Genomic DNA, 18,450 nt, shown 5'->3' on the forward strand with positions numbered 1-18,450 from the left:
TTACAGTGTAGTGGAGGAAGTTTATTTAGGGATGTGGGGAGAACATGGTAAAGGCCCCTGGGCTGGCCAGCAAGGGGGCAATCAGTGGAGATTGAAAACAGATTCTCCAAGCCAGGCCCGGGAAAAGGGCTGAGGAACCAGCAGGAGGGGGGCGGAGGGGCAGAGCTGACCTGAAGCTAGAGAAGAGAGAACATGGCCAAGAATTATCCAGGTAGAAGAAACAGAGGAATCTAAAGGGGGTGTATGTCCAACCCCAAAGGTGCCCCAAAGGCACAGTGGCAGTGAGGCTTGCTCTGGCCTAGTCCTCCAGCAAATTCCATCACTGCTGATGGACTGGGCACCATTTCAGCCGTTCTCAGAGGCAGCCCGCCCAGGCCAGGCATGCTGGACCACAGGCTCTTGACCTTGACTGCCCTCTGCTTCTGGGGCTGGCGGTCTCCTCACTCAGGCTCCCTCAGCACAGCAACCAGCTCCCTCTGTTCTCTGTGTAGAGCCTGAAATCAATGGGAGACAACAGACAAACTGGGATCTAAGAAAACCCAAATCCTCGCCCTCCACTGTCCCTGACTCCAGGCCTGGGGTTTCCCCCAGGACAATATGGATGGAGTCTGTGGCTTAAGTCATGGGCCCTGCAGAGCATGTTAGGATGAAGGCACATCAGGAAGTCCCCACCATTCGGCAAGTATTTATAGCAAGCTGGGTTCTGTGACCACCTAGGCTGGGCATCCCCAGAGCAGAGCCCATCTTCAGCAAGGGTCCCCAAAGTGGCCCTTCGATCCTCTGACCTCAACAGAGCTTTCTAGCGAGAAACTTTCTTGAATTAAGTACACTTTCAGTTGAGTTACAGACATGGAAATTGCCCACGTCAAACAACGTGAGGGTCTGTAGCTGGAATGGGTGGGGCATGGCTTTAAGAGCAGGGGGCTTTGTTCCTCTTAGGATAGCACTGAATCTCAGAGCTGGTGAGGCCCTAGGATCATTATCTGGCCAATTTGGAAGCCAGGACCCAGAGACAGGGTGACCCATGGCCTCATGATGACTGAGTGGCGATGGTGGAGGAGCACCTTGCCTGAGGACTCAGCAGGGGGCCCTGGGAGTGCCCGAGACACAACTCGGAGCTGTGCCCTGCGAGATGGCACTAGGCTTGGTGGGGGGGCCTTTGTCACCACCACTTCCGCACCTGCTGCCCAGTCCCCCAGGCCAGTCTGTGATATGGGGAGAGCAGAGGGAGTGGGGACAGTAGGGAGCAGAGCGGCTGCCGGCCTTCCACTTGTCACTGCCTCCCGGCCGGGGCCCCTCCCAAGCTGTGGCAGGGCCTTCAGGCTGCAGCTAACTGGTATTGGGAAGAGAAGACCAGGGAGATCCAGGAGCCATAAATTTGGGGACCTGTATCCCTCAGGAATATGAGGGTTTGCCCCAGGAAGGGGGCTGTCAAGTGGCTATAAGTAGATGTACATTGGATACTGACATGAAGAATGGAGAGGGTTCGACAGAGATGCCGCCACTTGAGCCCTACTAGAAAGCTTCTCTTGGAAATGCACTTTGAGCCCATAGGAAAATCTGTCTCATTGCGGTGCAGCCAAGCTGCTACTGTGTCATCCAGCTTGATCATCTTCTTCTCCTTTCTTCACCCAACGTGGCCCCAAGTGACGTCGGGCCACTTTCAAAAGTTAAGTTCGCCCTCAAAGGACACACAATTGTGGCATGGAGGATATGTGTTAGATGTGTGAAGGCTCTACAAGTCATTCTAATATATACGTTATTTAAATATTGGGCAATGGCAGATAGTCAAAATAATCCTGAGCACAAAGAACAAAGCTGGAGGCATCACAGTACCTGACTTCAAATTGTACAAGGCTATAGTAACCAAAACAGCATGGTACTGTTATAAGAACAGACACATAACCAATAGTATAACAGAATACAGACTCAGAAATAAATCCGTATGCTTATGGCCAACTGATTGTCGGCAAAGGTGTCAAGAATATACAGTGGGTAATCTCAGCACTTTGGGAAGCTGTGGCAGGTGGATCACCTGAGGCCAGGAGTTCAAGACCAGCCTGGCCAACATGGTGAAACCCCGTCTCTACTAAAAATACAAAAATTAACCATGCGTGGCAGGTACCTGTAATCCCAGCTACTCGGGAGGCTGAGGCAGGAGAATCACTTGAACCCAGGAGGCGGAGGTTGCAGTGAACCAAGATCATGCCACTGTACTCCAGCCTGGGCAACAGAGCAAGACTGTCTCAAAAACAAAGTTGAAATAGAACATTTCTGGGGCCCGGTGTGGTGGCTCAAGTCTGTAATCCCAGCACGTTGTGAGGCTGAGGTGGGTGAATTGCTTGAGTCCAGGAGTTTGAGACCAGCCTGGCCAACATGGTGAAACCCCATCTCTACTAAAAATACAAAATTTAGCTGGGTATGGCAGCTCACGCCTGGAATCCCAGCTACTCAGGAGGCTGAGGCATGAGAATGGCTTGAACCTGGGAAGTGGAGGTTGCAGTGAGCTGAGATTGTGCCACTGCACTCCAGCCTGGGCAACAGAGTGAGACTCTGTCTAAAAAAAAAAAAAAGACAAAAAATAACATGCTGGTGAGGATGCAGAGAAAAGTTGATCTCATACAGCAAAGAGTAGAATGATAGTTAACAGAGGCTGGGGGAAGGGGTGGGGGGTGAAGAGAGGTAGTTTAATGGTATAAACATACAGTTAGGTAAAAGGTGTAAATTCTATTGTTCAACAGTAGAGTAAGGTAACTATACTTAACAACAATGTACTCCATATTGCAAAGTGGCTAAGAGCCTTGTGCAGTGATGAGCACATGTAATCCCAGCTATTCAGGAGGCTGAGACAGGAAGACTGCTTGAGGCCAGGAGTTCGAGACTGGCCTGGGCAGTATAGCGAGACCCCCCCATCTCAGAACAAAACCAAAACCAAAGTAATTAGAAGAGAGGTCTTGAATTGCTCCCAACACAAACAAATGATAAATACTCAAAGTGATGAACACCTCAAATACCCTGACTTGATCACTGCATGTTCTATGCATGTAGCAAAATATCACATGTACTTCCTAAATATGTAAAATATGATGTATCAATTTTAAAAAATACTGTCTCATCCTCTGTTCTTGTTCTCTACCCATCCCCCTACCATATACCGGGTTTAGAATATATATATCTATGTTGGGCAGTGGTCACATGGAGCACTAGAACCACCACCAGGTTTTAACTTCAAATCTGATGTGGAGGCGCCGTTACCTTGGGTGACTCACCTGCCCTCTCTGGGCCTGTGTCCTCACCTGCTCCATCAGGGGAACACATGCCTATGCGTGGTGGAGGATCTGGGGGAGACCGTCTGCTGAGGCTGGCAGAGACTACTGCACATGCCCAAGGAGAGGTAATTCATGGCTGTTCCCCAGGGGGCAAGCTCTCCTACCCGCTGTGGGAGTCCCTTGTGTTGGAATGGAGGAAGCCACCAATTTGCGGATCTCAGAGGGCCCATTAGAGAAGGAAGAGGAAGAGGCAGGCTGGGGCACTGACCTGCCAGGCCTGCTGCCGGGCCTGGACCTGTAGCTGCAGCTCCTCCACCTGCCTCCGCCCTGCCAGGACGGCATCTGCCAGCTGCTGGTTCTCGGCCTCCTGTTTCTGCACATGGCGCCGCAGGGTGTCCCGTTGCTGCAGGAAGTAGGGTGCCATGACACTGTGCAGATCCTTCTCTGGGATCCCGCTGGGGCGCCTGGAGGGCCACACGGGGCACAAGGAATGAGGGAGGCGGAAGGCCCTCGTGGAAGAGGGTTCGGCTTCCAAGCCCACACTCGGTGACATGCCCACTTTGTCCCAAGTTGGGCTGGCTTCCCAGGTCTCTCCCGTGGTCCCTCTCACCTCCCAAGACCTGTTCCTCATAGGAATGCTCACTTCCTTTCCCTGGGTTTCAATGCTTAGGGGTCCACCTCTCCCCCTTCTCACTTCAGCCCCTATCTTAGCCTTCCCGACCATACCCCACATTCCCCTCCATTCCTCCACACACACTCCCCCATCCAGAACACTTCAGGGTGACTTTCTAGCCCCTGCCTCTGTCCTTGTGACCATGTGCCCGGCTGGTGCATCCAGTCCACCAGACTGTGAGCTTGAGAGGTTGGGGGTGGCTCCTGACAGAGGGCCCAGACTGTGGGAGGCCCTCAAAAGTGTTGGCTGATCTGGGAAGATAAGGAAAGTCAAGTCTGAGGAGGCAAGATTACACAAGAGGTGGAAGGCACTGTGAGTTCTTTAAAAATTCTTTTTCAGGCCGGGTGCTGTGGCTCACGCCTGTAATCCCAGCACTTTGGGAGGCCAAGGCAGGCGGATCACGAGGTCAGGAGATCGAGACCATCCTGGCTAACATGGTGAAACCCCGTCTCTACTAGAAATACAAAAAATTAGCCGGGCGTGGTGGCGAGCGCCTGTAGTCCCAGCTACTTGGGAGGCTGAGGCAGGAGAATGGTGTGAACCCAGGAGGCGGAGCTTGCAGTGAGCCAAGATTGCGCCACTGCACTCCAGCCTGGGAGACAGAGCAAGACTCTGTCTCAAAAAAAAAAAAAATTATTTTTCAATGGCTGAGCGCGGTGGCTCATGCCTGTAATCTCAGCACTTTGGGAGGCCAAGGCAGGTGGATCACCTGAGGTCCGGTGTTTGGGACCAGCCTGGCCAACATGGTGAAACCCCATCTCTACTAAAAATACAAAAATTAGCCAGGCGTGGTGGCAGGCGCCTGTAATCCCATCTACTCGGGAGGCTGAGGCAGGAGAATCGCTTGGACCCAGGAGGCTGAGGTTGCAGTGAGCTGAGATTGCATCAGTGTACTCTAGCCTGGCCTGGACAAATGAGTGAGACTCCATCTCAAAAAAAAAAAAAAAGTTCTTTTTCAGTTGTGAAACTTAATTCTCTTAAGTATTAAGGGCACAGAGCATTTTTAAAAATTGGAAATTACAAAAAAGATTTCTAATCCCTCTGGCCTAGGATTCTACTAAGGGAGGGAGGGTTGCAGGAGGCAGGGGCTCAGCTGCTGGGGTCTTGCTGGCCCCTGCTCTCCACTGCTCATCCCAGGCCCCGCTTCTCCACCTTGCACTTGGTGTAGCAGGTAGCCGGCTGCTGCTGAAATGTCAGCTCCAGGAGAGCAGATATTTGGTCTGTCTTGTTCACTGCTAAGTTTCTGGCATCTAAAACAGTATCGAGGCTGGGCGCGGGGGCTCACACCTTTAATCCCAGCAGTTTGGGAGGCCGAGGCAGGAGGATCACCTGAGGTCAGGAGTTCGAGATCAGCCTGGCCAATATGGTGAAACCCCGTCTCTACTAAAAATACAAAAATTAGCCAGGCATGGTGGTGGGCGCCTGTAATCCCAGCTACTCAGGAGGCTGAGGCAGGAGAATTGCTTGAACTCAGGAGGTGGAGGTTGCAATGAGCCAAGATCACAACACTGTACTCCAACCTGGGCGACAGAGCAAGACTCTGTCTTAAAAAATAAAAAATAAAAAAACCAATATCGATCATATAGTAGGTGCTCCCTAACCTGTTGAATGAACAAATGTATAAAAACCAGTTGCCCCGCCAGCCTCATCTACACCTATAAGATGTACATGGTGATTCCAAACCTCACGATTCTGCCTCTTCCCACTCCCCCCACCCTCCCTTTCTCCCACAGGACCAACAGGCCCTAAAATGAGCTCCCTCAGGAAGGCTTCTTCAGTCTGGCCTCAAACTACTTCCCTCCCTAATCCCCTCAACAACATGGCTTACCTGGGGCTCTCCTCCCGTGAAGGGAACTATGCAGCACAACAGTTTTCGGTTACTGTTTGGTGTCTGTCTGCTCTACTTGTCCCTGTCAAAAGGTTCTCTCTCAGGGTCAACAAGCCCAGAGTCTCATGGATATGGTGGACACAGGGTCAGCCTTTTAAAAGTTTTTTTTAGAGACAGGATCTCACTATATTGCCCAGGCTGGTTCTGAACTCTTGAACTCCTGGTCTCAAGTGATCCTCCCACCTCAGCCCCCTGAATAACTGGGATTACAGGCATGAGTCACCACTCCCTGCTTGGGTCAGTCTTAAAGTCTCCTTCGAGAAGCTGAACTGTCCAGGTGTGGTGGCTCAAGCTTGTGATCCCAGCACTTTGGGAGGTCAAGGTTGGGAGGACAGCTTAAGGCCAGGAGTTTGTGACCAGCCTGGCCAACAGAGTGAGACCCTGACTCTAGGAAAAAAAAAAAAAAAAGCTTAATTGCTGCCTCTTTCCTGTGCCTTCTCACCTCCCCACCCCACTCTCACCAGGCTGGCTCTTTGCAGACTTTGCCTTCTTCCACAATTTTATCCAAGGCATTCAAGACAGCTTCTAGGTTCCCCTCCTCTTTGATGTCAGAGATTTCCTCCTGAAGAGAAAGGAGGAAAGAGCTGTAATGACACGAGATGAGCTCATGGCAAAAATATGCTAAACTGCTGACAGCACTTGGTAAGATTTTGGCTAATTTCTGTTCTAGGTCTTTATGCTTTCCCTAACATTCCAACTTTTCTACATGTGGCTTTTATAATTAAGAAAATAGGCTGGGTGCCGTGGTTCACGCCTGTAATCCCAGCACTTTGGGAGGGCCGAGGTAAGTGGATCACTTGAGACCAGGAGTTCGAGACCAGCCTGGTAACACGGTGAAACCCTGTCTCTACTTAAAAAAAAAAAAAAAAATTAGCTGGGCGTGGTGGCATTCACCTGTCATCCCAGCTACTTGGGAGGCTGAGGCACAAGAATTGCTTGAACCTGGGAGGCGGAGGTTGTAGTGAACCGAGATTGCGCCACTGCACTATAGCCTGGGCAACAGATTGAGACTCTGCCTCAAAAAAGCAAACAAAAATAATTAAGGAAATAAAATATAAAGTGGGGAAAATGTTTTATTTATTTTTACTTTAAAAATCTTTTTAGCTAGGCGTGGTAGCGCACGTCTACAGTCCCAGTGACTCTGGAATCTGAGGTAGGAGGATTGCTTGAGCCTAGGAGGCAGAGGCTGCAGTGAGCCGAGATCATGCCACTGCACTCCAGCCTGAGTGACAGAGCCAGACCCTGTCTCAAAAAAAAAAAAAAAAAGGAAGAAAAAAATTAAAATTTTAGGCCACTGTACCGGCCTAAAGTGGGAAATATTTACAAAAAGCCTGCAGGCTGGTAGTTCATGTAATTCCAGCACTTTGGGAAGCCAAGGTGGGAGGATCACTTGAGCCCAGAGTTTGAGGCTGCAGGGAGCTGTGATTATGTCGCTGTACTCAAGCCTGGGTGACAGAGCAAGATCCTGACAAAAAAAAAAAAAAGACCCCATCAGCCTTTGCTGAGTTTGCATGGTCTAGAGAGCAGGCAACATAAAACACATAATCACAATACAGGACAGTGAGCAAAGGCTGCATCTAAGATATCCGCATCATTTGGAGGGGAGGGATGATGGATGCTGCAGCCTGCTGGGCACCCAGGACAGCTCTAGGGGCTGAGGAGACAGAGGTATAGAGGGTGGAGCCACTGCCCTCAGGGGACTGACAATCTGGAGACAGAACCCAAGTCAACAGCACCTGCCGGGCTTCCCACCACTCACCCAGATAGATGTCTGCAACTGAGCTATAAACTTGTCATAGATTCGCTGTGTCATCTCAGGCTGCAACTGGTAGAAGCGCTTATAGCAGTCAGTGAATCTCTGGTAGCTGGCAGGAAGGAGAGAAGCAAAGGTAGGGAGGGCCAAGCACGAGGTCGGCCATCAGCCTGCCTGGGCACCTCCGGTTCGCATTACGGGACTCTGAGCTCTGTCCACTTCATGGCCCTGGTTAAAGGCAGTGGATGCAAATCTCTCATCTAAGCACGAGTCACCAAGGATGGTTCAACCCCATCAATGCCCCACCAGCATCCTCACTCCTTCTTAGGAGAGCCCCCGGTGAGTTTAAGTGTTTATCTCTTGAAGATTACTCCTCACTCCTTCCACAGTTTCTAGCAAGCTCTCGGGTGAGGCTGATGGTGCTGGTCTGGGGAACCACACTTTGAGAGCCTCTGGTCATTCCAGTGCCCTGAAGGACTTGGATTAGGACAGGGCATGTGACATCTGGGAAAGATTGGCTTACTCCTAAAAAGAGCCACATAGAAAGCAACTGATGCTCTCTCAGCAGGACATTACTATATCCAGGTGATGCTCTTTGGCAACCATGGGGGCCCTGGCCTGAGGGCAGAGTTTACACCAACCTGCAGCCACTTTACTTTGGGGCTTCTTGTTACATGAGGTAATATATTTCTCTTATTGTTGAAGCCTGATTTTCTTTCCTTTTTTTTTTTCTTGAGGCAGTCTCGCTCTGTTGCCCAGGCTGGAGTGCAGTGGCGTGATCTTGGCTCATTGCAACCTCCGCCTCCTGGGTTCAAGCGATTCTCCTACCTCAGCCTCCCGAGTAGCTGGGATTACAGGCACCTGCCACCACGCCTGGCTAATTTTTGTATTTTTAGTAGAGATGGGGTTTCACCATGTTGGCCAGGCTGGTCTTGAACTCCTGACCTCAGGTGATCCACCCGCCTCAGCCTCCCAAAGTGCTAGGATTACAGGTGTAATCCAGCCTGAAGCCTGATTTTCTACTTTTCTTTTTGAGACAGGATCTCATTCCATCACCCGGTCTGGAGTGCAGTGACACAATCAGAGCTCACTGCAACCTCCAACTCCAACTCCTGGGCTCAAGGGATCCTCTTGCCTCAGCCTCCTGAGTAGCTAGGACTACAGGTGCACACCATCATGACCAGCTAATTCTTTTTTTTTTTGAGATGGAGTCTCGCTCTGTCGCCCAGGCTGGAGTGCAGTGACGCGATCTCGGCTCACTGCAAGCTCCGCCTCCCGCATTCACGCCATTCTCCTGCCTCAGCCTCCTGAGTAGCTGGGACTACAGGCGCCCACCACGCCCAGCTAATTTTTTTGTATTTTTAGTAGAGACGGGGGTTTCACCGTGTTAGCTAGGATGGTCTTGATCTCCTGACCTCGTGATCCGCCTATCTCGGCCTCCCAAAGTGCTGGCATTACAGGCATGAGCCACCGCGTCTGCCATGACCAGCTAATTCTTTTATTTTTATTTTTCTGTAGAGTCGGGGTCTCACTGTGTTGCCCAGACTTGTCTCAAAAAACTCCTGGGCTTAAGCAATCCTCCTGCCTCAGCCTCCCAAAGTGCTGGGAGTCTAGGGGTGAGCCATCGTGCCCAGCCAAGCCTGATTTTAAATCAGGTCTCTGCCACTAGCAGCTGAGAGCTCCTCACTGATAAATCCTTTGCAGTTGGAAGTATTAAACGGTATCCAGTATATTCCCAATGGCTCATTCCTCTTGGACAGAGAAACTCAAGTTAAATGAACCCTTTTGGCTGTTTTTCTCCCTCCTCTTTGTTTCCTCCCTCTCCCTTGCCTGTGTCTCTCTGTCCACTCTCTCAGGCCCTTCCCCTTCAACAAATATTCACTGAGTGTCTGCTATATGCTGATCGCCCACCAGGAACTGGGTGTTCGGGGTGGATAAGACTGACACGGCCCTCCCAGAGCTTCCAGTAGAGGAGAGATGGCAGAAATGCAGAAACTCACATGCAAGTGATAATCATCTCTTGTGGAGAGTGGTTTAAAAGAAAAAAGCCAGAGTTATAGGGCTAACAGTGTTATCAAGGATCTTCTTTAAATTGGGAGCGGGTGTGGTCAGATGAAGCGGTGTTTGAGTGACTTGCAGAAAGCGCCTGAGCCAAGGAAGATCTTCAAATACACAAAAGCTCACACTGATGCTGTACTATAGGTCAGGATGCTCCTTGGCTGTGAGGATCAGGCTGGCGGGCCACTGGGTAAACAGGGCATTAGGGCCCTGATGCCCAACGCAAAACCCCACCCCCAGCCAGGGAGTCACTGCTGGGTCCTCCCTTTCTCATGGCTCTTTAAGCCTCCTCACGAAACCCGCCCCCAAACAATGTTTTTGGAAACAGGTGAAGACTAAGAGCAGTGGTATACTGGAGCCAGCTCACAGCGGCCTGCAAGACAGAACTGCCAAATTTCCAGGAACTCTGGGCCAAGTGTTAAACACAGCCATTATTAAGAATTAAATTACATAAACTGACAATAAATTAACTTTAAAAGCAAAGGTCCTGGGCGCAGTGGCTCATGCCTGTAATATCAGCACTTTGGGAGGCAGAGACCGGTGGATCACCTGAGGTTGGGAGTTCGAGACCAGCCTGACCAACATGGAGAAACCTTGTCTCTACTAAAAAATACAAAAAATTAGCCGGGCATGGTGATGCACGCCTGTAATCCCAGCTACTCGGGAGGCTAAGGCAGGAGAATCGCTTGAACCCGGGAAGCAGAGGTTGCAGTGACCTGAGATCATGCCATTGCACTCCAGCCTGGGCAACAAGAGCGACACTCCGTCTCAAAAAAAAAACAAAAACAAAACAAAGGTCCTAAAGACTCCAAACATACCACTTCCTAATCATTCTACCACCTTTTATTCTGCTCTTGAGATAATTCGTATATATTGTCTCTGTCTGGTGGAAATACTGGATCAAGGTATGCTGCTGCCCAGCTCTTCTCAACTCTGTGTCTAGTGATGCCATGTTGGTAGCTTAGGAGTATCTACACCTTGGAAATTGGCAAACACTGCAAACCAGGGCTCTCTTTTCAGAAAGCTGGTTGTAAGCAACTACAGGTACACTTCTGGGTCAGAGTGGCGGTCTCTCACCTTTTCAGTGACACACATTCCATGTGAGTACACCTTGGAAGCTAAGCTTAGGTATCTGAAAAACAATACTGTAGGCCGGGCGTGGTGGCTCACGCCTGTAATCCTAGCACTTTGGGAGGCCAAGGCGGGCAGATCATGAGGTCAGGAGATGGAGACCATCCTGGCTAACATGGTGAAACCACGTCTCTACTAAAAATACAAAAAATTAGCTGGGCGTGGTGGCACGTGCCTGTAGTCCCAGCTACTCAGGAGGCTGAGGCAGGAGAATCACTTCAACCTGGGAGGCGGAGGTTGCAGTGAGCCGAGATCATGCCACTGCACTCCAGCCTGGGTGACAGAGCAAGACTCCGTCTCAAAAAACAAAACAAAAACAAAAACAATACTGTACACAGAATAGACGATGGGCATTCCTTCAACCCTCAGCAGACTCCCAGACATCTTGTTTTGCTGCTGGCCTGACTAGCCACGCAGTCTGTGGCTACCAGGAGGAACGTGGAGGAACACATGATGCTGACCAAGCAGGGCTGGCATTGAAACTGGGTAATTGTGGCTTAAAACAGGTTTGGCTTAGACATGGGAGATCCTGTTCCTCCACCCAACCTACTCAGCAGGCGGAGGGTCTGAGCTGGACGCATCTCTCTTCAGCTCAGGCAGCTGACAGCGGATAGGGCCCAGGGCAGGGGTAAAGCAAATTCTCACTGCTAGCGCTGCCTGTGACCTGTTCTGAGGTCTCCTTTATGGTATGATAATTCAGCGAAAGTGAAGGACCACAGAAACACACACACTCATACACAGACACAAGATAAAATATATGCTAACAGGACAATGTGGCTTAACCAAGGAGAAAGGCAGCCAGATTGGTGCCAGTATCAGTGAGTACAGGAGGAAGGTGATGTCTTTCTTGAGAGCCAATGCAGAATTGGGAATGTTTTGAATGCCCTTGTGGATTTTCTGAAAAATATACTCAGGGAGAAGCAGGAAAGTGATACACTAAAAAAAAAAAAAAAAAAAAAAAATTTGCCAGGTGCGGTGGCTCACGCCTGTAACCCCAGCACTTTGGGAGGCTGAGGCGGGCAGATCACCTGAGGTCAGGAGCGGATCACGTAAGGTCAGGAGTTCGAGACCAGCCTGACCAACATGATGAAACCCTATCTTTACTAAAAATACAAAAATTAGCTGGGCGTGGTAGTGCATGTCTGTAATCCCAGCTACTTGGGAGGCTGAGGCAGGAGAATCACTTGAACCCGGGAGGCAGAGGTTGCAGTGAGCTGAGATCATGCCATTGCACCCCAGTGTGGGCAACAAGAACGAAACTCCGTCTCAAAAAAAAAAAAAAAAAAAAAATCATAGTCAGGTGCAGTGGCTCATGCCTGTAATCCCAGCATTTTGTGAGGCTGAGGCAGGAGGATCACTTGAGCCCAGGAGTTGGAGACCAGCCTGTGCAACATAGCAAGACCCTGTCTCAACAAAAAAAAATTTAAGGCCAGGCACAGTGGTTCACCTCTGTATCCCAGCACTTTGGGAGGCTGAGGCAGGGGGATCACTTGAAGTCGGGAGTTCGAGACCAGCCTGACCAACATGGAGAAACCCCATCTCTACTAAAAATATAAAAAATGAGCCAGGCGTGGTGGTAAGCACCTGTAATCCCAGCTACTCAGGAGGCTGAGGCATGAGAATCGCTTGAACCCAGGAGGCGGAGATTGCGGTGAGCTGAAATCGCGCCACTACACTCCAGCCTGGGCGACAGAGCAAGACTCTGTCTCAAAAAATAAAATAAAATAAAATAAAATAAAATTTTTAAAAAATTAAAAGAAATTTTAAATCTCGGCTCACTGCAACCTCCACCTCCCGGGTTCAAGCAATTCTCATGCCTCAGCCTCCTGAGTAGCTGGGATTACAGGTGCCTACCACCACGCCCAGCTAATTTTTGTATTTTTAGTAAAGACAGGGTTTCACCATGTTGGCCAGGCTGGTCTTGAACTCCCAATCTCAGGTGATCCACCCACCTCAGCCTTCCAAAGTGCTGGGATTACAGGCGTGAGCCACTGAGCCTGGCCAAAAAAAATTTTTTTAATTCATGACCATTTGCCCCAAGTGTCAAATTTTATTTTCTTACGCAAATTATAATATCCTTGTGGACAAGGATGCTGTCTGCAATGCTGCTGGGATCTCCAGGGTGCCTACAACCATGTTAGATGCACAGCAGCATGTAAGACACTCTGTAGACTGGGCGACTGGGGCTAAGGTAGGGCCTGGGCTGCCCACCCTGGACCCCAGGATCCCAGGACCTGAAAAGCTTGGGAAGAGGAGTCCTCCCCCAGGAGCCTCCTCTGCAACCTCTCTGCCAAGGCCCCTCTTCACCCCATGATGGGATGGTCTCTTGGCCCTGGCTTCCAAGGGTACATAAGAGGTCACCCAGCTACCCAGTGCATACTGGGTAACTTTACTGGTTCTCTGGACAGACTACCTGTCATTTTCCCTGGATTCAAATCCTATCTCTACCACTCATCAACTAGTGACCTCAGACAACTTCTTTACCTCTATAAGCCTCAGTTTCCTCCTCTGTCAAATGGGGATAATAACTATCTAGGCCTCACAAAATTACTGTGCAGATTAAGTGAGGTAAAATATACAAAGTCCTCAGTACAGTGCCCAGCACACTGAAATGCTTCATGTTAGCTACAATTATTCTTACTAATCTCAAAATAACAGTCCTCACTGCCCTTCAGAAGTATAGAAGTCAGAAACTTGGCTCCCCAGAGATGGGAAGTCTCCTCCCGGGTGGAAGGCAGGTGCTAGTGAATGAGGCTTGTGTGCAATTGCACATGCAGAAACCAACCCAGCAGGGGTAAGAACCAGCTGTTAGGATTTGTCCCCACTAGAGAGAAAAGGCCAAATTGTGGCCTCAAAAAGGCTAAATTTATAAGAAATGAAAGTAACTTTTAAAAACCACATTTATTGAGTTTCAAAACTGAGATGACTATATTAACCGATTTTAACCTGTTATTTTTTCTTGGGAGGCCAACGCAGGAGGATCACTTAGCCCAGGAGTTCGAGATCAGCCTGGGCAACATAGTGAGACCCTGTCTTCACAAAAAAATTTTTAAAATAAAAATAAAAAAATTAGCCGGGCACAGTGGCTCATGCCTGTAATCCCAGTGCTTTGGGAGGCCGAAGTGGGAGGATCACTTGAGATCAGGAGCTTGAGACCAGCCTGGCCAACATGGTGAAACCCCGTCTCTACTAAAAATACAAAAATTAACCAGGTGTGGTGGTACATGCCTGTAATCTCAGCTACTTGGGAGGCTGAGGCAGAAGAATGGCTTGAACCCGGGAGGTGGAGGCTGCAGTGAGTAGCGACAGTGCTACTGCACTCCAGCCTGGGCAACAGAGTGAGACTTCACCTCAAAAAAATAACAAATAAATAAAAATATTTAAATAAATTTGACTTCAAAATATTTAAGCACAGAATCAGGCTCTGGTCATATGTCAATCTGGTTTACATATGCAGATAAACTGTGCAGGACAGCATGGAAAGATAAAAGAGGGTAACACAATGTCACGGTGTACACAGTGCTAAGGGAGCCAAAAAAGGAGCCAGGATTTGCCTTCCTCCCCTGTGGTAACCTGCACGCCGCCCAACTGAAGGCCTGTTTCAGAGGCTGTCCACCAGAGGGCAGGCGGGGACCAGCACTTCCGTCCCAATGAAGGAGTGGGGAGCCGGGAAGGTTGAGAACAAAACAAATAGAAGCTGGGGACCAAAGGCAGAAGAATAGTACAATGGACTTTGCCAACTGGGGGGGAAAGGGTGGGAGGGGGGTGAGGGATAAAAGACTACATATTGGGTACAGTGTACACTGCTCGGGTGATGGGTGCACCAAAATCTCAGAAATCACCATTTAAGAACTTATCCATGTAACCAAACACCACCTGTTCCCCAAAAAACTACTGAAATTTAAAAAATTAAAAAAAAAAAAAAAGCTGAGGACTGGAGTGACAGAAATTCTTGCTCTTCATCCCCTATTCACTATACGGCTGTCCATTTCATTAAGAAATGTTTCTCATCCGGGCATGGTAGCTCATGCCTGTAATCTCAGTACTTTGGGAGGCTGAGGTGGGCGGATTACCTGAGGTCAGGAGTTCGAGACCAGCCTGGCCAATATGGCAAAACCTCCTCTCTACTAAAAATACAAAAATTAGCAGGGCGCAGTGGCAGGCGCCTGTAATCCCAGCTACTTGGGAGGCTGAGGCAGGAGAATCGCTTTAACCCAGGAGGCGGAGGTTGCAGTGAGCCGAGATGGCGCCACTGCCCTCCAGCCTGGGCAACAGAGCAAGACTTTGACTCAAAAAGGAAAAAAAAAAAAAAATTCTCCATTTGGTCTTTTTCTCTCTCCACTTTCCGGTCCTGTGTACACTGGGAAGCCCCAGGACTGAGAAAGGGAGAGGAGGAAAGAAGGAAAGAAGAAAGAGATAAATGGTTTTTTTTTTTTTTTTTTTTTGAGACGGAGTCTCACTCTGTCGCCCAGGCTGGAGTGCAGTGGCGCGATCTTGGCTCACTACAAGCTCCGCCTCCAGGGTTCACGCCATTCTCCTGCCTCAGCCTCCCAAGTAGCTGGGACTACAGGTGCCCGCCACCACGCCTGGCTAATTTTTTGTATTTTTAGTAGAGACGGGGTTTCACCGTGGTCTCGATCTCCTGACCTCGTGATCTGCCCGCCTCGGTCTCCCAAAGTGCTGGGATTACAGGCGTAAGCCACTGCGCCCGGCCTGATAAATGTTTCTTAATGAAAATAAGAGGAAAGTCTCCAGGCCAGTGATTCAAGATGAATCGTTGTATTAAAAGGTTATCCTTTAAAAATTAGCCTTTCGACAGGTACAAAGTTACAATTAGAAAGGAGGAATAGGTTCTGGTGTTGTACAGTAGAGTGACTGTGGTTAACCGTAAAATAATACATATTGCCAAATAGCTAGAAGAGATGCTTTTGAAGGTTCTCACCACAAAGAAATGATAAATCCATGAGATGACATGCTAATTACCCTGATTGGATCATTATACAACATAGATATGTATGCTATAAATATGTACAATTACAATGTGTCAATTAAAAATAAATACTTAAAATTAATCCTAATTATATCTTTAGGTTATTTGGTCTCTTGGACTAATTTAGTCTTTTATTGTTTAGCTTCTTCCTTTGAAAACTGCTGGGAAAACTTCAAAAATCTGAAATTGGGATACTTTTCCTGAGAAAGATGGAAGAAACTTTGTGGTTTGATAAATATTAGCATGAAGATAAAAAATACCAGCAGGATAATTATATTCATTTAATAGACACTTACTGAGCACCGACCAGGTACCAGGCCAAGCTTAGTGGTACAAACCCAAAGACGAAACAGTACAATTCCTGCCGTCAAAGGGATTGCAGATCAACCTTCGGGAAAATGGGTATGAGACAGCATGGGGTCTTAGCAGGGGCTCAGGGAAGGCTCCCTAGAGGAAGCAATGTCAGAGAGAGAAGCAGGAGCTGGCCACAAGACAGGAGAAGAGCAGTATGGAGTAAGTTCAGGCAGTGTAGCTGAAGGGCGGGGTGTGTGTGTGTGTGTGTGTGTGTGCACATGCACATATGTGCATGTGTGTGAAGATGCAGTAATAATAGGAAACTGAGGACTGATTAGTGCCAGGCCCTGTTCTATGTACTCTACATAACTCACTGAATCCTTACCATGACTCTATGAGGCAGGGTTCTATTATCATCACCCCCATTTTTCAGATGAGGAAGCTGAGGCAGAGAGAAGCTTGCCCAAGGTCACACAACCAGCATGTGATGGAGCCAGCTGGGACTCAACCAGGCCATCTGGCCATGTTGGCTTCCACGCAGGGCCAGAAACAGTCTGGAGTGTGGATGTATCATGACCGGAGGAGCTAGAAAAGGGACTGAAGCAGAGATGTGATATGAACAGATCTACACCTTAGGACATGCACTTGGCTGCTGTGTGAGGGTGGCTTCAGGAAGCACAGCTGAGACAATAGCAGCCCGGAGCAAGGCAGAAACAGTGGGGACAGAAAGAGGTGGATGGTCTGGAAACATACGGAGGGAAAGTATGAGCATGCCAGGCCTGGAGCCATACACCACAGTTTGATGACTCATGCCCACCCTTCAGAAACAAATCACCACCAGTAGCAGGCATCACCTGCATATTCAAAGAGGGTGAGATATTTCCAGGGCATTTATAGTCAGAATAGTTTATATATTAAACCACTCTTTTTCCTGTGATGAACTATTTCCTATGAACACCAACAGTCTTTGGCCCTAGTTTAAAACTCTGAGTTCATTACAAATGCAATTTGCTTTCTTTTCTTGGTCACTGCTAGACGTAGGCTTTAAGTCACTTTACACATCTTACCCTGTGCGGCATATCCCAGGCCAGAAGACTGGACCACAAGGACATCTCTAAGTATGGCATCTAAGAACTTAAGAACTGTCACCATACACGGTAGCTCACGCCTGTAATCCCAGCACTTTGGGAGGCTGAGGCGGGCGGATCACCTGAGGTTAGGAGTTTGAGACCAGCCTGGCCAACATGGTGAAACCCTGTCTCTACTAAAAACACCAAAATTAGCTGGGCATGGTGGTGGGTGCCTGTAATCCCAGCTACTCAGGAGGCTGAGGCAGGAGAATCACTTGAAGCTGGGAGGTGGAGGTTGCACTGGGCAGAGATTGCACCACTGCACTCCAGCCTGGGTGACAGAGTGAGACTCCGTCTCAAAAAAAAAAAAAAAAAAAAAAAAAAGGCCAGGCGCAGCAGCTCAGACCTGTAATCCCAAAACTTTGGGAGGCTGAGGCGGGCAGATCACAAGGTCAGGAGTTCAAGACCAGCCTGGCCAATATGGTGAAACCCCATATCTAATAAAAATACAAAAATTAGCTGGGCGTGGTGGCATGCGCCTGTAGTACCAGCTACTCCAGAGGCTGAGGCAGGAGAATTGCTTGAACCCAGGAGGCGGAGGTTGCAGTGAGCCAAGATCGTGCCACTGCACTCCAGCCTGGGTGACAAAGCGAGACTCCATTTCACAAAAACAAAAAAAACAAAACTGTCAAACACCTCTCACTTCCTTAGCCCCCACAAACCGACACATGGGGCACAGTTGCCAGGGTGCCAAAAGCACCTGTAGCAGACCCAGCTTCTCTCTGAATAGTACTAACTGGTCCTCAATCTGAGCCCCACTAATGATGCCTCTAACCAACTGTCTCTCTTGGTGGGTCGTGGTTTGTAACAAAACACAAAAAGGAAGCACCCTTGTCTGCTTGCTTTAGCTCAACAGGAGAATGGTTTTCAGATGGCTCAGGAGGCCATGGGGACAGAAAAGAACCCTTCGTTTCCAGAGACCAAGGCAGAGGTTACAAAGGGTAGGCTCCAACAGGGCCATGTTTCTCTGCTCTGAAGCCTGAGAGAGAACATATTGGGGAGTCTTTCCCAAGACAATGAAAGGAAGATAGCTTAAAGGAAGACAGCAGGGTGTGAATCCACGGGATCTGAAAGCCCACCGTGGCCAATCATCTTTCAGTCATTTCGGGTGCATCATATAATGTACCCTCTCACTCAAACTGACATTTATATGGAAAATATGCTGAATTGTGGGGAAAATCTATCTAGTTGTTATCCTTTTGGATAATGAACATGTGAATAAACTCAGATTAACTATGTTCAGACTCCTGTCCCAGGTATAAGT

General features: G+C 48.9%; 1 protein-coding gene across 2 annotated transcripts in view; it reads right to left on the reverse strand.

Moving 5' to 3' along the window:
• Positions 1 to 18,450, reverse strand: part of PMF1 (polyamine modulated factor 1) — a 27,628-nt gene continuing 9,178 nt past the window's right edge. Inside the window, exons 2-5 of one of the 2 annotated variants that reach the window (XM_054485372.2) lie at positions 7,590 to 7,695; positions 6,292 to 6,392; positions 3,538 to 3,672; positions 1 to 494 (exon numbers count right to left, since the gene is read on the reverse strand). In XM_054485372.2, the coding sequence (XP_054341347.1) occupies positions 455 to 494; positions 3,538 to 3,672; positions 6,292 to 6,392; positions 7,590 to 7,695 (382 nt within the window). In that variant the 3' untranslated portion in view covers positions 1 to 454. Of the gene's footprint in view, positions 495 to 3,537; positions 3,734 to 6,291; positions 6,393 to 7,589; positions 7,696 to 18,450 lie in introns of both variants that reach the window. The other variant, XM_054485363.2, reaches the window with a different exon arrangement.

Source organism: Pongo pygmaeus, chromosome 1 (assembly GCF_028885625.2).
Source record: "Pongo pygmaeus isolate AG05252 chromosome 1, NHGRI_mPonPyg2-v2.0_pri, whole genome shotgun sequence".
Taxonomy (NCBI): domain Eukaryota; kingdom Metazoa; phylum Chordata; class Mammalia; order Primates; family Hominidae; genus Pongo; species Pongo pygmaeus.